Source organism: Rhododendron vialii, chromosome 1a (genome assembly GCF_030253575.1).
Source record: "Rhododendron vialii isolate Sample 1 chromosome 1a, ASM3025357v1".
Classification (NCBI taxonomy): Eukaryota; Viridiplantae; Streptophyta; class Magnoliopsida; order Ericales; family Ericaceae; genus Rhododendron; species Rhododendron vialii.
The window spans coordinates 34,827,539-34,842,245 of NC_080557.1; the positions used below are offsets into that span (position 1 = coordinate 34,827,539).

Below are 14,707 nucleotides of genomic sequence, written 5' to 3' on the forward strand. Positions count from 1 at the left end.
TGTCCCTCCTTGGGGTTGACGGTGGTGGTATGGTGGTTTTTGTAGGTGGCGTTTTCGGCTGTACGTGTGGGTTGTTGTTGGCCAGTCATGCTACTTGCACATACACTTTTACACATATCTTGCACATGTACTTTTATGGGGCTCACCTCGGGTCCTACCAATGTGATCCGAACCGTTCATTATTTTTAAAATAATGTTTTAAGAGTTCCTGTAAAAAATCAACTCGATAGGATATCGGTAAAGGCTTTTTCAGAAATCATAGGGTGAAACAATCTGATTCGCACCGCGATTTCTGAAAAAGCCCTTACCGATATCATATCGAGTTGATTTTTTTACAGAAACTCTTAAAACATTATTTTAAAAATAATGAGCGATTCGGATCATATTGGTGGAACTCGAGGTGGGCCCCATAAAAATATATGTGCAAGATATGTATACAAATGTATGTGTCCTTAGCATTTTTGGTTGTTGGCTATCTTAATTGGTGGTTGGCGGTGGGTGGGCGGTGTACCTTGAAATCTATTTGAGATGTAATTTAGGTTTTGGGTTTTCTTGGGATGGGCTTAGCCCACAAAAGTAGGCAAAGTATTTTTTTTTGGAAAAATGATAGCTTATAACGTGTTTTGATAATTAATATCCGTAAAAAACATACTAAGAACATTTGTTAATGCTGAAAATGTCCTTGGCGGGTATTAATTACGAAATTCTAGTCTAGTCCTAAAATAATGGGTTGCCTCAAGCGTAGGGTTGAGACCGACGTAGCACAATATCCTGTAAGACCAGAGTCAAATCCACAAAGACAGTGATGTGTGCTGACTCAAAAACTCGGATTGTTACTATTTAAACTGGCTCTTAGGTAGCCACCCTTGTATTCGATGTTAAGATTAACTAAACTTCAGAAATTGTTTGGTTTTTTTGAATAATTAAAATGAGGAACGGTCGTAGGGTTCCTAGCAATCGCAATCAGTCACGAACTTATCTACTGGATTTGATATTCTTAAAAACGTTTGACTTTAGAGAGAACCTTAATGGTTGCTGTTTACCTATGCGCAGCGAAAAATAAGTTTTGGTCCCCCCATTCCTCCATTCACATGGACTCCCGTTAGACGTACTTTATTAACCTAAAATTGTCTTTTCTTTATTATTTTGAAAAACAAGAGCAGAATGTGTCCGACCTAGCTGCGGTGTGCTAATCACCCCACAACCCTACCTATACAACTACTCACTTAATATCAAGTAAAAATTAAAAAAAAACCCTAATTTGAAACATGCTTCTATTACTCGAGAGGGAAAATAAACAAGTGGTATAAACTAATCAAGTACCAACAAATAACTTTTATAAAGAACAAAAATTAAAATAAATTATCGGAGTGTGAGTAATTAAACAAAATTTCAAAACTTAAAAGGAAAAACAACTCTGAAAGTCTAAAGCTGCTAGAAAATATTCGGAACAATCCTCCTGATGGCAGCCCCGTTCTTCGTTCCGCAATCAGGAGCCCCGTTCTCTGTTTTTCTCCGTGGGAACGAGTTCCTAAATTAAACCCTTCCCGCCCTTTCTGTCTCAGCCATGGGCTCAATATTAACTTCCTTGCTTAGCCCCACAAGTCAAGCTTTACTTCTCCAAGATTAGCCTCATTGGTCCCTTATAAATATGGATCCAATATATAAAATCATAAGCTCAACAAACTTCCTTCTGAACTAAATTGGCTTTCTACGTGGGCCCATCACATAAAATAATTTTCAATTTAGCTCCGTACACCATTTAATTGCTCCGCAAGCTTGAAACGAGAAAAACAAGTATCAAACTCCAAATTATATAATAATTAAACGTAGCAAACCCAAGTTAAGGGGCATAAATAGGTGTATTTACGCACCTATCACATCCCCCAACTTACATTTTGCTAGCCCCTTGCAAAGAAAAGTCAAACAAATAAAAGAAAACAATTAGCTAAAGGATAGATCTTTTAAACCCCCAAATGGTTCCGGTAGGACGAGTGAAGTCTCGTGAGGATTTTCAGCAGTGATCACCTACAAAACACCGCGGATCCCTTCACTTGGAACCGAAAAACCTGGAATGCAACTCATTGATACACCAATGCCAAAAATAGCATATGCAAAAAAATAGTTCTATAGGCTATCAAAACATAGAAATAAATCATGGCACACAAGCTTTGCGTGTGTGAGCAAAGACATTAACCACAAGTGAACCATAACCAAGTATTCTCTCTGGACCGAGTCTTGACTTCAATTCTCACCGTGCCATGCACTCAACAAAAGAAAATGCTCGAAACAAGGTGCATTTAATAAACTCTCAATGTATGTGAGCGGAAGTTATGCAATAAAGAATTAAAGTACCCCGCACACTTTAGACACGAAGAGAAAGCTTTTAAAGGTAGACACATGAACTCATGAAAGGAATGTCAAGCATTAAAGACTATCTATCCATCGATCCACAACCCATTGCCCCTAAGATCAAATATGACTTTTATTCGGTTATATTGTTGGGTAAGAAAAAGTACTTCAAATGTTGGGATAAATGATATGCAAGTGTCCAAAAATAGGCTAAAACAACATAGGGCAAGTGTAACAACGTGCACCCTCTTATCGTTCTTTTCAACTCCGCCACATCTCTCTTATTTTTCACCATTCACATAATTCTCTAATAAAGTTCACACGTTTCTTTCGTCAAACAAATGTATGAGTGTCTTTCCCTTTTTCATTCGAGTTCTATTTTTTTTTCTTTTTCTTTTTTACTATTTTCTCAAATTTTTTTTGTTTTTAGCTATGGGGAAGAACACATCACATTTCAAGCGCATCTTTCTCAAATGCACTTTCTTCATTCTCTTCAAAAATTAACCTTTACATGATTAACTTGTCATTCTCAAGACACAATATGGTTGGTGAAGCTTAACAAAAAAAAAAGGCTCATGCAAAAGGCACAATGTGGCTTGCAAGGGATTAGTGTTTAAGAAAAAGAACGAATCGACTCAAAGCACAAAAATGGCCTATTATCATCTTCTAGGGACAGTACAACCATGTAACTTTCTATTACCAAAAGAAGAAATGATAGGCATGCATTAAGTCCCAATACTTGATAACAAAGATAATAAGATCGACAACAATTAAGCTTCTTCTTTTTTTCTTTTTTTTTTTAATGACAAACAAAAGAGTTTATATAGCACCACTCCAAAGGAAGGTAAAGCACTAAAGCTCATATGGGTATAAGTCTCCACTAATCTATCCATCAAAAGCACTTGAGTCATAACTCACAAGCAGTCAAGATCCAAGAAAAGTGCAGTGCAAAGATGCTAAGAATGTATGCCAAGATAAATTCCTATCGCCAAGCTAGCAAAAAGAACTATCATATAACATAAATATTCAAGAAATGCCCACAAATTCTCAGCACAAGTAACCAACAAGTAAACATTGCAATTTTCAAGTCTCAAGTAAAAAGGATCCAACAAGTATTTTTTAAACTTTTTAATTTTCAAATTGTTTTTTTTTCATTTTCAGGATTTTTAGAACTCTAACAAAAAGCAAAGTGATCCATCACCCAACTTAAAATGGCACTGTCCTTAGTGACGGCTCAAACATAGATAAATAAAAGAAAAGCTAGAAAAAGAAAGGAGAGATATCACCTCATGTAGGAGCAACAAAAGGTAAGGCCAAAGAAAATGTGGGAGTCATGCCCCAACTTGAAGTGTTGTACCTGCAGTTTGTTAATACCACAACACAAAATATGGAGAATAAATGTATCCATTTTCTTCACGCAAAAGACACTAGTACCGTCCGACTCATGTTATCCAGGCTCCCACAGATAAAAATAAAAGAAAAATAAATACTCCACCAAATCTTCACACGATTAACGTGTCATATTTTTTTCCCCATCCATTGCCGGTGGGGCAAGGAACGGGTGACTATACAAGAGCATTATGCTAATTTTTTTTCCTTTTTTCAATTTTTTTTTTTTTGATTTTTTTTTTTTACAAGAAATAAAAGAATAATTACACATAGATTGTGCCAAAACTCGGAGCGTCCAAAGTTATAGTTATTGGCCCTACCAACCAATTAAGGCCAGCACTCTCTCAAGACCAAAACAAGACAAGACGAAGAACCAAGTGCCAAAACACGAGAATTAATAAACTTGTCTCTATGGTCCTGAAATGTCTCCGCATGGGACTTATCTGGAGACGTGGACAGTTAACTATAAATTACACCTATCTGATAAGCACTCGAGAATGTAATGTAGGGTGCGCTAGTATCTAGTTTTAGTCTAATTTAATTACTTATTAGTTATTATTAACGTGTTTGCTCGTATAGTGTTCTAGTTCTATTTTGTAGGTAAATTGCCACAAAAGGAGTGTTCGTTGCATAAGTCATGTCTTTGCCCGAGCAGACCTGTCATGGCCAAGGCAGAGGATGATTTGCCCAAGCAGAAGATGATTTGCCTGAGCAGAAGCATTTTTGGCCTGAGCAGAACCTATTTTGCCCGAGCAAGAGGAAGGATGGCCAAGGCAGAATCTTGAGCTATTGAGCTCGGCATCGATGGGATGCCATTTGTTACATCGATGCCAAGCCCCTTAGTGGTCCAGTCTCTTATTGAGCTCGGCATCGATGGGATGAAATGCTTTACATCGATGCCGAGCCCCTTAGCAGAGCTTTCTAAGGCCGTTGCCATCGATGCCGAGGGGCTTAGCATGGGATTTTCAGAGCATCTAGGGAATATTCCAGGCGCGGATCTTAGAAGTATAAAAGCTTATTTCATTGTTTTGTAAAAAAGAGTAGAATTAGATTTGCTTACCTAATTTTAGATCTAGATCTAGATTTCAAATTGTTCTTGAGTGCTCTTCATTTTTTTAGTTTTGAATATTTCAATTCCTGCCTTTAGTTGTTAGTTTTTGACATTGTTGCTTTAATTAAAGTTATTTATCTTCTCCCAATCTATCTTAATCTCTAATTTTCTTCTAGTCTTGTTATTTCAATTATGTCAAGTAGATTTTTGATTGCTTTTATCTCTCTAGATATGAGTGAGTAGTTTCAAGGGTTAGGTCATGGGGTGATTAGCACCTCATGGCTCGGGCAAAAATTGCATTTTGCACCCAATAAAACTTTAAACTTTGATTTGAAAATTGATGTGGGGTTCGGGTTTGTTTGTCAAATTACCGAGGTGTTAACCTCTTTGATCATGTGTAGGTGGGAGCATCGCCTACCCACCACACATGATGCTTAGAGCTCTGTCGCACGAAGTATTTGCCAAATGAACTCTAAAGCTAGCTTGGTTCTCAAATCATTTTATTTTCCGATTTGAGAACTTTAATCAAGTATCTTAAATTGTGTAGTTGGGTGGAAAGTGTAATTTAGCTAGAGTCTTGGGTGTTAATAATTCCTAGACCTAGCCTATCTTTTCTCTAGTTAATTCGTTTTTAATTTAGCCTTTTATTTCCACCGTTTAAAGTAAAACAAAGTTGGCTGTCTTAAAGCCGAAAGCCCCTACTTGCACCTACAAATCCGAGCAAGCCATATAATTATTCCCTTGGGTACGATCCCGGATTTTCGGTTTATTATGCTTCAACAGACGTTTTAGGCCCTACGCTTGGGGCGTTATTCCATTACATCGGAGTAAGCAAAGCACTATCAAAAGAACTAATTAAAGCCTAATGTCACTGACACAAAATTGCCCTTACTAATCAGAGTTGGGCGTACGATCCTTATTTTAACAGCGGGGTGCGAAGCTATAAAACTCAAGTTTATGATGGGTACCCCTATTGCTAGGAGCCGGGTCCACTTCTCAGTGAAGAGAATGGTACGCAAAAGCTATCCGTCGGAACTTATAATGGGGCACCCAGCGGCTCAAGAATTGGGTCTCAAGCGGCACCACACACATCCTCGACCGCAAGCATCTCCACCAAACTCTCTACCTCTGGAGAATCTAAGAATGATGTCTCCTCGGTGGTTAAGGTTATCTCAAGAGGACTCTTATGCAAAATACTATCGACATGCTCTTGCACTAACGTGTCGATCAAACTCACCTCATACATTTCCTCATCATTCTTGACTCGGCTATCTATATTAAACACATTCACCTCCATTTTCAAGTCCCCAAACGACAACTAGAGTTGTCCAGTTTTGCAGTTCATGATGGCATTGGAGGTGCCTAAGAAGGGACGGCCAAGGATGATAGGGGTCTTCTCGAAGACCTTTAGTATCGGGCACGTATCTAAGACAATAAAGTCGACAGGAAAAAGGAACTCGCCCACCTGAATCAGAACACCCTCCACCACCCCCTTCGAAACTCTCACACTCGGATCAGCCAACTGTAGCGTGACCGAATTTGGGAGCAAGTTGACACTTGCTCCTAAATCCAACAAAGCCTTATTGAACTTCTGGCTTGCGATAGCTATAGGAATGGTGGGACAACCAGGGTCCTTACACTTAGTTAGGATATCGGCCTGGAAAATGGAGCTCACCTGCTCCATTATGAGCACTTTGTCCTGACTCTTAGTTCTTCGCTTTGAAGTGCACAGATATTTCAAAACCTTAGCGAACTGATGAATGACGTCAATGGCTTCCATCAAGGAGATAGAAAACTGAACTTTCTTGAATAATTCCAGAATCTGGAAGTTCACATTGGCCTTGGGTTTCGTCACCAAGCGATGGAGATATGGAACAACGAGTGGCGATGGAGTCGTGGGGGCTGCAGGCGCAGACACCTCCACTTCAGGAGACTCTGGCTCATCATCTTCCTCAGGAACACTTTCCAAGTCTGGAGAAACTACTGGTGCAGCCACTAGCTCCGGGGGTAGAACCAATTTTTGCTTTAGAGGATTTATTTTGTCGATCTCCTTCCCACTTCTAAGAGTGATGATCGCCCTAACCTCCTCCAGACTGGGATTCAAATTACTTGGGTCAGAAGAATCGCCCACAAAATGAGTACCGGCGGAATTGACTTAAGGTTGAGAGGGAAACTTTTCCCTTTCATGCTCGACTTGTCCAACTGCTGCAGTCAACTGGGTCTTAATGTCATCAATTGCCTGTTTGGTCTGCTCAGTGATGCTTATTTGAGACTACATGAAAGCCTTCATCATCTCATCAGTCTGCTTATCCCGCGGGGGATGGTTTATGCCTGGGAGTGGTCCAAAAGATGAGGGACCAAACCCCTGCTGATTCTGAGGTGGGTAACAAAATTGGGTCATTTGACCTTGAGAGGGCCAGAACTGCTGAATTTGCTGTTAAGGTGGTGCTTCGGGTTGCACTGGGACTTTTTGATCTCTCCAACCCAAAAGTGGGTTGTGGGCCCACTCTAATAGTAGATATTTAAGAACGGGTCCCAATGCTGATTAATCGTGTTTCTCTGCCTGATTGCTATGGTAGGCTTTCTTAACTATGGAAAATACGGGGCAATCAGTGACTGAATGCCCTGGACACTCACACAATGCGCACATTTCCTCGACTCTCACCTCGTTCACTTGTTGGACTTGCATGAGTTTCAAATTCTCTAATTGCTTAAACATCTTGTCCAGTTGAGATTGGACATTATACTCTCGCATGCTCAATGAAAAAACGCCTGAACTACTGGGTCCCTGAGCAGCCATAGCCGTATTAGCGAGGTCGGAAGGTTCCCAACTCCGGTGTTTCTCGGCCAACTCTTCTAGAGAATCCCACGCATCATCTGAGAACTTGTCTAGAAAATTCTCTTCCTTACGAAGGTACTCAATCTGTTGGGCTATCGCAACATTTAGGTCCAAATAGAAAAACGACACCAGTTGGTGCCTTGCAAACTGATAAGCATCCGATAATGCAATGTAAGGTGAGCTAGTTATTTAGTTTTAGTTTATTTTATTGCTTAACTTAGTTGTTTTGATTGCTTTCTGCTCGCGAGGTATATTGGCTTTGTTTTGTAGGAAATCATCTAATAACGGAGTTTTAAAACCCGATGGCCAAGGCAAGGTGACCCGACGGCTCTCAAATTGGCAAGACGGAGCAGATGACCAAGGGCTGGACTTAAGCACCTCGGTATCAGTACCATGAATTATTTCCAATCGGTACCGAGCCTCTTCGCGGCAACCTCAAGCTTGCTCGGTATCGGTACCGAGATCCTTCAATAGCAATTTAAGCTCTTCTCTATCGATACCGAGAGCCTAAAAGAAGGATTTTTGGATCTCCAGGAGAATATTCCGTGCACGTACTGTGGAAGATATAAAAACGCCATGATGTCACTTTGTAAAAACAAGTAGAATAACTTTTTGGTATTGCATAATTTAGATCTAGCCAAGATTTACTTGCTTTTTGAATTGTTCTTCATTGTTCTTCAATTTTCAGTACTTTAATTCTAATTTTCTGCTTTAGTTAATTAGTTCTTACTACTTTTGTTTTCATTAAAGTTGTAACCGCTACTCCGATCTATCGTTTAATTTAGTTTTCTTCAAGTGTTGTTATTTCACTATGCTTAGTAGATTTTTGGTTGCTCTTATCTTTATAGATATATGTGAGTAGTTTTCTACGTTTAGGTCATGGGGTGATTAACACCTCATGACTCGAATAAAAATTGCATTTTCCACCAATAAAATTTAAATCTTTGGTTCAAAAATCGATGTGTAGTTTGGGTTTGTTTGTCAAAATTGGCAAGTGTTAACGTCCCTGATCATGTGTAGGTAAGAGTATCGTCTACTTACCACACATGATGCTTGGAGCTCTATCGCTCGAGGTGTTTGCTAAATAAATTCTAAAGCTAGCTTGATAATTGAACCATCTTATCTTCCGGTTTAGGAACCTTAATTGAGTATCTTAAACCGCGTAATTAGGTGAAAATGTGATTTAACTCGAGTCGTGGGTGTTAGTAATTCTTAGACCTAACCTAACTTTTATCCTAGTTTATTAGCTTTTAATTTAGCCTTTTTACTTTCCACCGCATACGTAAAACAAAGTTGGCTGCCTAAAAGCCGAAAACCTTGCTTACTTCTACAAATCCATCAAAGCCGTACTAATTATTCCCGTGGGTATGATCCCAGTCTTCCAGATTATTATGCTTCAAATGACGTATTAAGCCCTACGCTTGGGGCGTTATTCCTTATATCGGAGCGAACGAAGCACAAACCCATGGTGCGATAAGAACAACAAGAAGTCCTTGAAACACTCCCAACACCTTAAAAATGACTCGCCCTCCCTCTGAGAAATATCTCTCATAAAAGAGATCTCGAACAATAGCCCATGTCGTGAAAGACTGCGCCTTGTGCATCCGCAACCACTTATCCGCACTGTCTTTAAGCGAGGATGGGAAAAGCTTAAGGCAAGCATTCTCCCATTGAAGAGTGGTGGCAAGGGTGCGCACCAACCCTCAAAATAGCGGATGTGGTCGTACGGATCCTCATTCTCACTCCCATAGAAAAGAAGAAGGGCATTATGGATACCAAGTTTGATGGTGAAGGCATTGCGTGCCTCCACCGTCTCCGTTGGCAGAACAATTGGTCTGAGAGGAGTGGTCCTCTCAAGATGCATGTGCTCACGCATCGACTTCTGCTCTGCCATGACTGGCGGTTCAATTATTCGACAAAAAGATCGTCGATATTAAAAGACTCAATACTCGCTGATACTTCCTCAACTATGAGGATTGACTCTCTATTTATGGGGACTAGACGCTTGGTGTTATCCCAGTAGTTGATAGGTGCTTAAATGCACCTATTTAATCTTCTTAACATATACTATGCTTGCCAATTTATATAGTTACTTGGTACTTTTTATGTGATTTTCATCATTGCAGGTCACTCAGATCGTTTGCATAGAATTTGGCTTTAAATTAAAGATTTAAAGATTAAAAAATGTGACTAGATTGCAATTCAGGAAGCCCAACATATTATTTGGAGGCTTAACGCGCTAATGGGCTTTACATAAGTTCAATTAGTGCAAAAGTGGGTGATATTAATTAGAAATACTCTTGATCTTCATGAAAGCTGTGCACGTGGGAGCAAGGCTAGAAGCCATATGACTTGGCAGTGGGCCAGATCAATGAATTGCAATTGAGAGCTAATAATTCTTTCGGGAATTCTAGGGCTGCCAAGTAATTGGTAGCACTATAAAAAGAAGAGAGGTAGCACTATAAAAAGAAGAGAGGGCTACGCTCTTTGGGGGATCACAACTCTAGGTTTTTTTCACATCTTTTTGAGGCCCACGGACGAAACAGAAAAGAAAGGAATGGGGCTGCCGAGATCAAAAGGAATGGGGGCTTTCATTCTTTGGTTCCAATATTGTTTAGTTTCTTCCGAGTTTTTTTTTTTTCCTTCAAGTTATTTGAAGTCTTGTTCAACTACTCGCACTCCGATAACTCATTTTAATTTATGTTCTTAATTAAAGTTATACGATGGTATTTGATTAGTAGATATTTCTTGTTTATTTTTCATCTCGCGTAATAGAAATATGTTTTAAACTAGGGTTTCTTTTAATTTGTGCTTGATAATGAGTGAGTAGTTGTATAGGTAGGGTTGCGGGGTGATTAGCACACTTGGCCAAGTCGGATACGTTCTGCTCCTGTTTTTCGAAATAATAAAGAAAAGACAATTTTAGGTTAGTAAAGTATTTCCGTTAAAAGAACCCGGTGCTTAACTCCTGACCTCGCCTTCAAATACAAGGTTGGAAACCTCAAGCGTAGGGCTAGGTCGTCGATAGCATAATATCCGAAAGTTCGGGATCGTTCCCACAGAGAATCGAATATAGCTTACTTCGAATGGAAGGTTTTATGACGGATTGTGGCGTTTAAGACGACCAACTTGGTTTTTCTTTAAACGGTGGAAATGTTAAAAAGAAACAATACTAGAAATTTGCTTAATGAACTTAAAAGAGGCAAGTCTAGGGATCGTCTAACCCTTGACTAAGGTCGTTACCGGTTCTCGATTATAACTCAGGCGAGAATCACGACCGCGCGCTCGCACCCGGAGGATTTAGCTTTAATGACTACGTTTATTGAAAGATGTGATTAAACGGAGGCGAGCCAACTTATTTTTAAAATTTATTGAACACATAGGAGGCCACGAGCCCTCGGCAAGCCGCTTGCCAAGACCACTTGACTAAGCACCTTACCAAGGAGTTAACACCCCTTTGTTTAGACCAAAAATGCAAGTTAAACTCTATTCCGAAAAATCATGTTTTTCAGCCCAAAGGTTTGAGAACCAAATAACCACCTAAGTTCTCAAAAAAGATTGCCCCGAGACTTAACCAATAAACTACTCACACATAGCTAAAGCATAGACCAAGGCATAAAAACGAGACATGATTTATCACCGATGAAATCGAAATAAACTTGATATTAAGAAAGATCTAGTTCGTAGCTACAACTTTAATAAACAGGAAATTAACACACAAGAATGACTTACTTGAGTTCTTTGGAAATTAAACTTGAAAAGCTTAAAGAGACATTAATGGAGTACAGACTAAGAAAGTAATGGACTAGGTAGTAAAGGAGGGAGAGAGGTGGTCCTATTTATACAAAGACTCTCTCTCTTCTCCAAAATATCCAAAATACAGCCAAAAGTGGAAACTTGCAACTTATGAAAAGTTAAAAGCTGTCAAAAAGTAAGTCGGTAAGCCTCCCGTATCGATACTCCAGAGCCATATCGATACTGAGCTGTCTTGCTCTGAAACCCAGGATTCCCCGTAGACGACCTGTATTGATACACACAAAACAGTGTCAATACTCTAGGAATCCGTATCGATACGCTGAAGGTTGGATTTCTCTCTATTTTGAAACCGTATCGATACTCCAGGAACCGTATCGATACGGTTATGCTTCCTGGCAGGTCAAGTTCCTTAAGCCTCTTTTTTGCCACCTGACGGCTCATAGCATGCTCTGACTTCTCCAGTTCTTCATCCTTAAGCCCCGTCGACTGAGTTCTTCAAGGTCTCGCCTATTCGCTTGCCCTCAAGGGTTGTTCAAAACACCAAACAAACCCTCCTATTCGCGTATTACCTAAAAAACTCAACGAAAAATCTTACGTGCAAAATCACTAAAAACGGCATATAAACATATAACAAATGACATAAAACGGGATTAGGCGCACCAAATATCTACAAAATTAGGTGCTCATCACCCGGGCATCGTCGATGCCCATGTAAACGGGAGAATGGGGTCCAAAACTCATTCTCCGCTGCGAATGGGTAAACGGCAACTGTTAAAGTTCGCATCTTTCGGGGTAGCTTTTTCTCACTAAAGTCAAACATTTTTAAGAACACCGATTGGAGAATATGAGTTCAGGATTGATTGCGAGTGCTATGAACTCTACAATCGTACCTCCTTTTAATTATTTGAAAAAAGTAAACAATTTTCTAGGTTTTAGTTAGCATCAAACGACAATGAGTAGCTACCTAAGAGCCAGTTTAAACTTCAACAACCCGAGTTTTTGAGTCAGCACACACCACCGTCTCTGTGGATTCGACTCCGATCTTACCAGATATTGTGCTACGTTGGGTCGGTCCTACGCTTGGGACAACCCAATAATTTAGGACTAGGATTCCGTCAAGCAGTAGTACTTGGGCTTCAGAGGTGATTGTTTTCCTACAATAGAGGATTGCTTACCTTTATCTATGATGATTCAAAACAAAAACTAAAAAGAAAACAAAATAACAACTCGACTTCTTAACATACGTTACCGTCCCCGGTAACGGTGCCAAAAATACTTGACGAAATCCTAGTCCTAAAATAATGGGTTGCCCCAAGCATAGGGCTGAGACCAACGTAGCACAATATCCGGTAAGACTGGAGTCGAATCCACAAAGACGGTAATGTGTATTGACTCAAAAACTCGGATTGTTACTATTTAAATTGGCTCTTAGGTAGCCACACCTTATATTCGATGCTAAGATTAACTAAACTTAAGAAATTGTTTGATTTTTTTAAATAATTAAAAGGAGATACGGTCGTAGGGTTCATAGCACTCGCAACCAGTCTTGAACTTATCTGCTCTATTCGGTGATCTTAAAAACGTCTAACTTTAGAGAGAGAAAATCTACTCCAAAATATGCGAATCTTAATGGTCATTGTTTACCCATGCGCAGTGAAGAATGAGTTTTGGTCTCCCATTCCACCATTTACGTGGGGTCCGATAATGTCTGGGTTCGTCTAACGGGCGTACTTTTTTTTTTGATCCGCTAACGGACGTACTTCATTAACACCGTGGCCAGGTCAGAAACGTTCTGCTCCTGTTTTTCGAAATAATAAAGAAAATTCAATTTTAGGTTAATGACCTAATTATCCCGTGACCCTACCTATACAACTAATCACTTATTATCAAGCAAAAATTGAAAGAAACCCTAGTTTGAAACATATTTTTATTACTCGAGAGGGAAAATAAACAAGTGGTATAAATTAATCGAGTACCAACGAACAACTTTTATAAAGAATTAAAATTAAAATGAGCTACTAGAGTGCAAGTAATTAAACAAAATTTCAAAACTTGAAAGGAAAAACAACTCAGAAAGTCTAAAGCTCCTAGAAAATATTCGAAACAATCCTCCGGGTGGCAGCCCCGTTCTTTGTTCTGCAGCCGGCAGCCTCGTTCTCTGTTTTTCTCCGTGGAAAGAAGTTCCCGAACTAAACCCTTCCTGCCCTTTTTGTCTTAGCCGTGAGTTAGCCATGGGCTCAATATTAACTTCCTTGCTTAGGCCCACAAGTCAAGCTTTACTTCTCCAAGATTAGCCTCATTGGTCCATTATAAATATGGATCCAATATTTAAAATCATAAGCTCAACAAACTTCCTTCTGCACTGAATTGGCTTTCTACGTGGGCCCATCACGTAAAATAATTCTCAATTTAGCTCCGTACACCATTTAATTGCTGCGCAAGCTTGAAATGAGAAAAACAAGTATCAAATTCCAACTAATATAATAATTGAACATAACAAACTCAAGTTAAGGAACGTAAATAGATGTATTTACGCACCTATCAAGCAAGAGTGATGTCCACTTGTCTGGGCCAAAACAAGTAACAACGCCATTGTGTGCTTGGAAAAGGTCCTCATCTGGCTGACTAATGATTTTTTTTGTGGGTCCCACAAAAATAATTCAAATACCTTATTATTCTTTAAATATTTTTTTATTGGTTCCTACAAGAACTTAGCTAAATTCAATATCGGTAAGGTAAGGGCTATTTCAGAATTCGTAGGACATCAATGCTACGATTTTTTAGCCAACCCTTACTGATACCAGATTCAGCTAATTTTTTTCAAAAACCCATAAAGACATTTTAAGAATAATTAACCGTTTGAATCATCTTTATGGGACCCGAAATAGGTCCCATAAAATATCAATAAATCATTAATCTCTCTTGCTCATTTAATCGGTACCAAACAGGGACCAAACAAGCATAAAAGGGGACATTTTCCAAACACAAAACGGCGTAGATTTGGCCCAAACAGCACCCCTGCTAACCCCACGGTCAGCAGGGTCTCCAAATCCCACAATATATTTTTATCCACTAACAATGTCAAATCAAATGTACCTCTTTTTTCCTCTCTTAAACACAATTTTTGGGCTCCCCTCTTAACTTTTTTGGGCATATAACAAACATTTTTGTGAAGAGTCAAACATGGATGCTCTCGCCCAAACAAGTAGGGGAGCAGTGAACCCTTTTTCCACCCTAAGAAAAAGGGACTTTCTTTAATTTTGGCTCGGCAAGAAAAATGACATTTGACGTCTTACTTATTACTCAACCAGTACCCACGA

At 39.4% G+C, this 14,707-nt stretch overlaps 1 protein-coding gene across 1 annotated transcript; it reads right to left on the reverse strand.

Annotated features, from left to right (window-relative positions):
• Nucleotides 1-6,110: 6,110 nt before the first annotated feature.
• LOC131331009 (uncharacterized) lies at nucleotides 6,111-9,525 on the reverse strand. The gene is made up of 6 exons (XM_058364807.1): nucleotides 9,359-9,525; nucleotides 9,095-9,254; nucleotides 7,395-7,778; nucleotides 7,199-7,300; nucleotides 6,967-7,064; nucleotides 6,111-6,885 (listed from the first exon to the last, which is right to left on the reverse strand). Exons 1-6 carry the CDS (start codon nucleotides 9,523-9,525, stop codon nucleotides 6,111-6,113), a joined length of 1,686 nt encoding a protein of 561 aa, XP_058220790.1.
• Nucleotides 9,526-14,707: the final 5,182 nt, after the last annotated feature.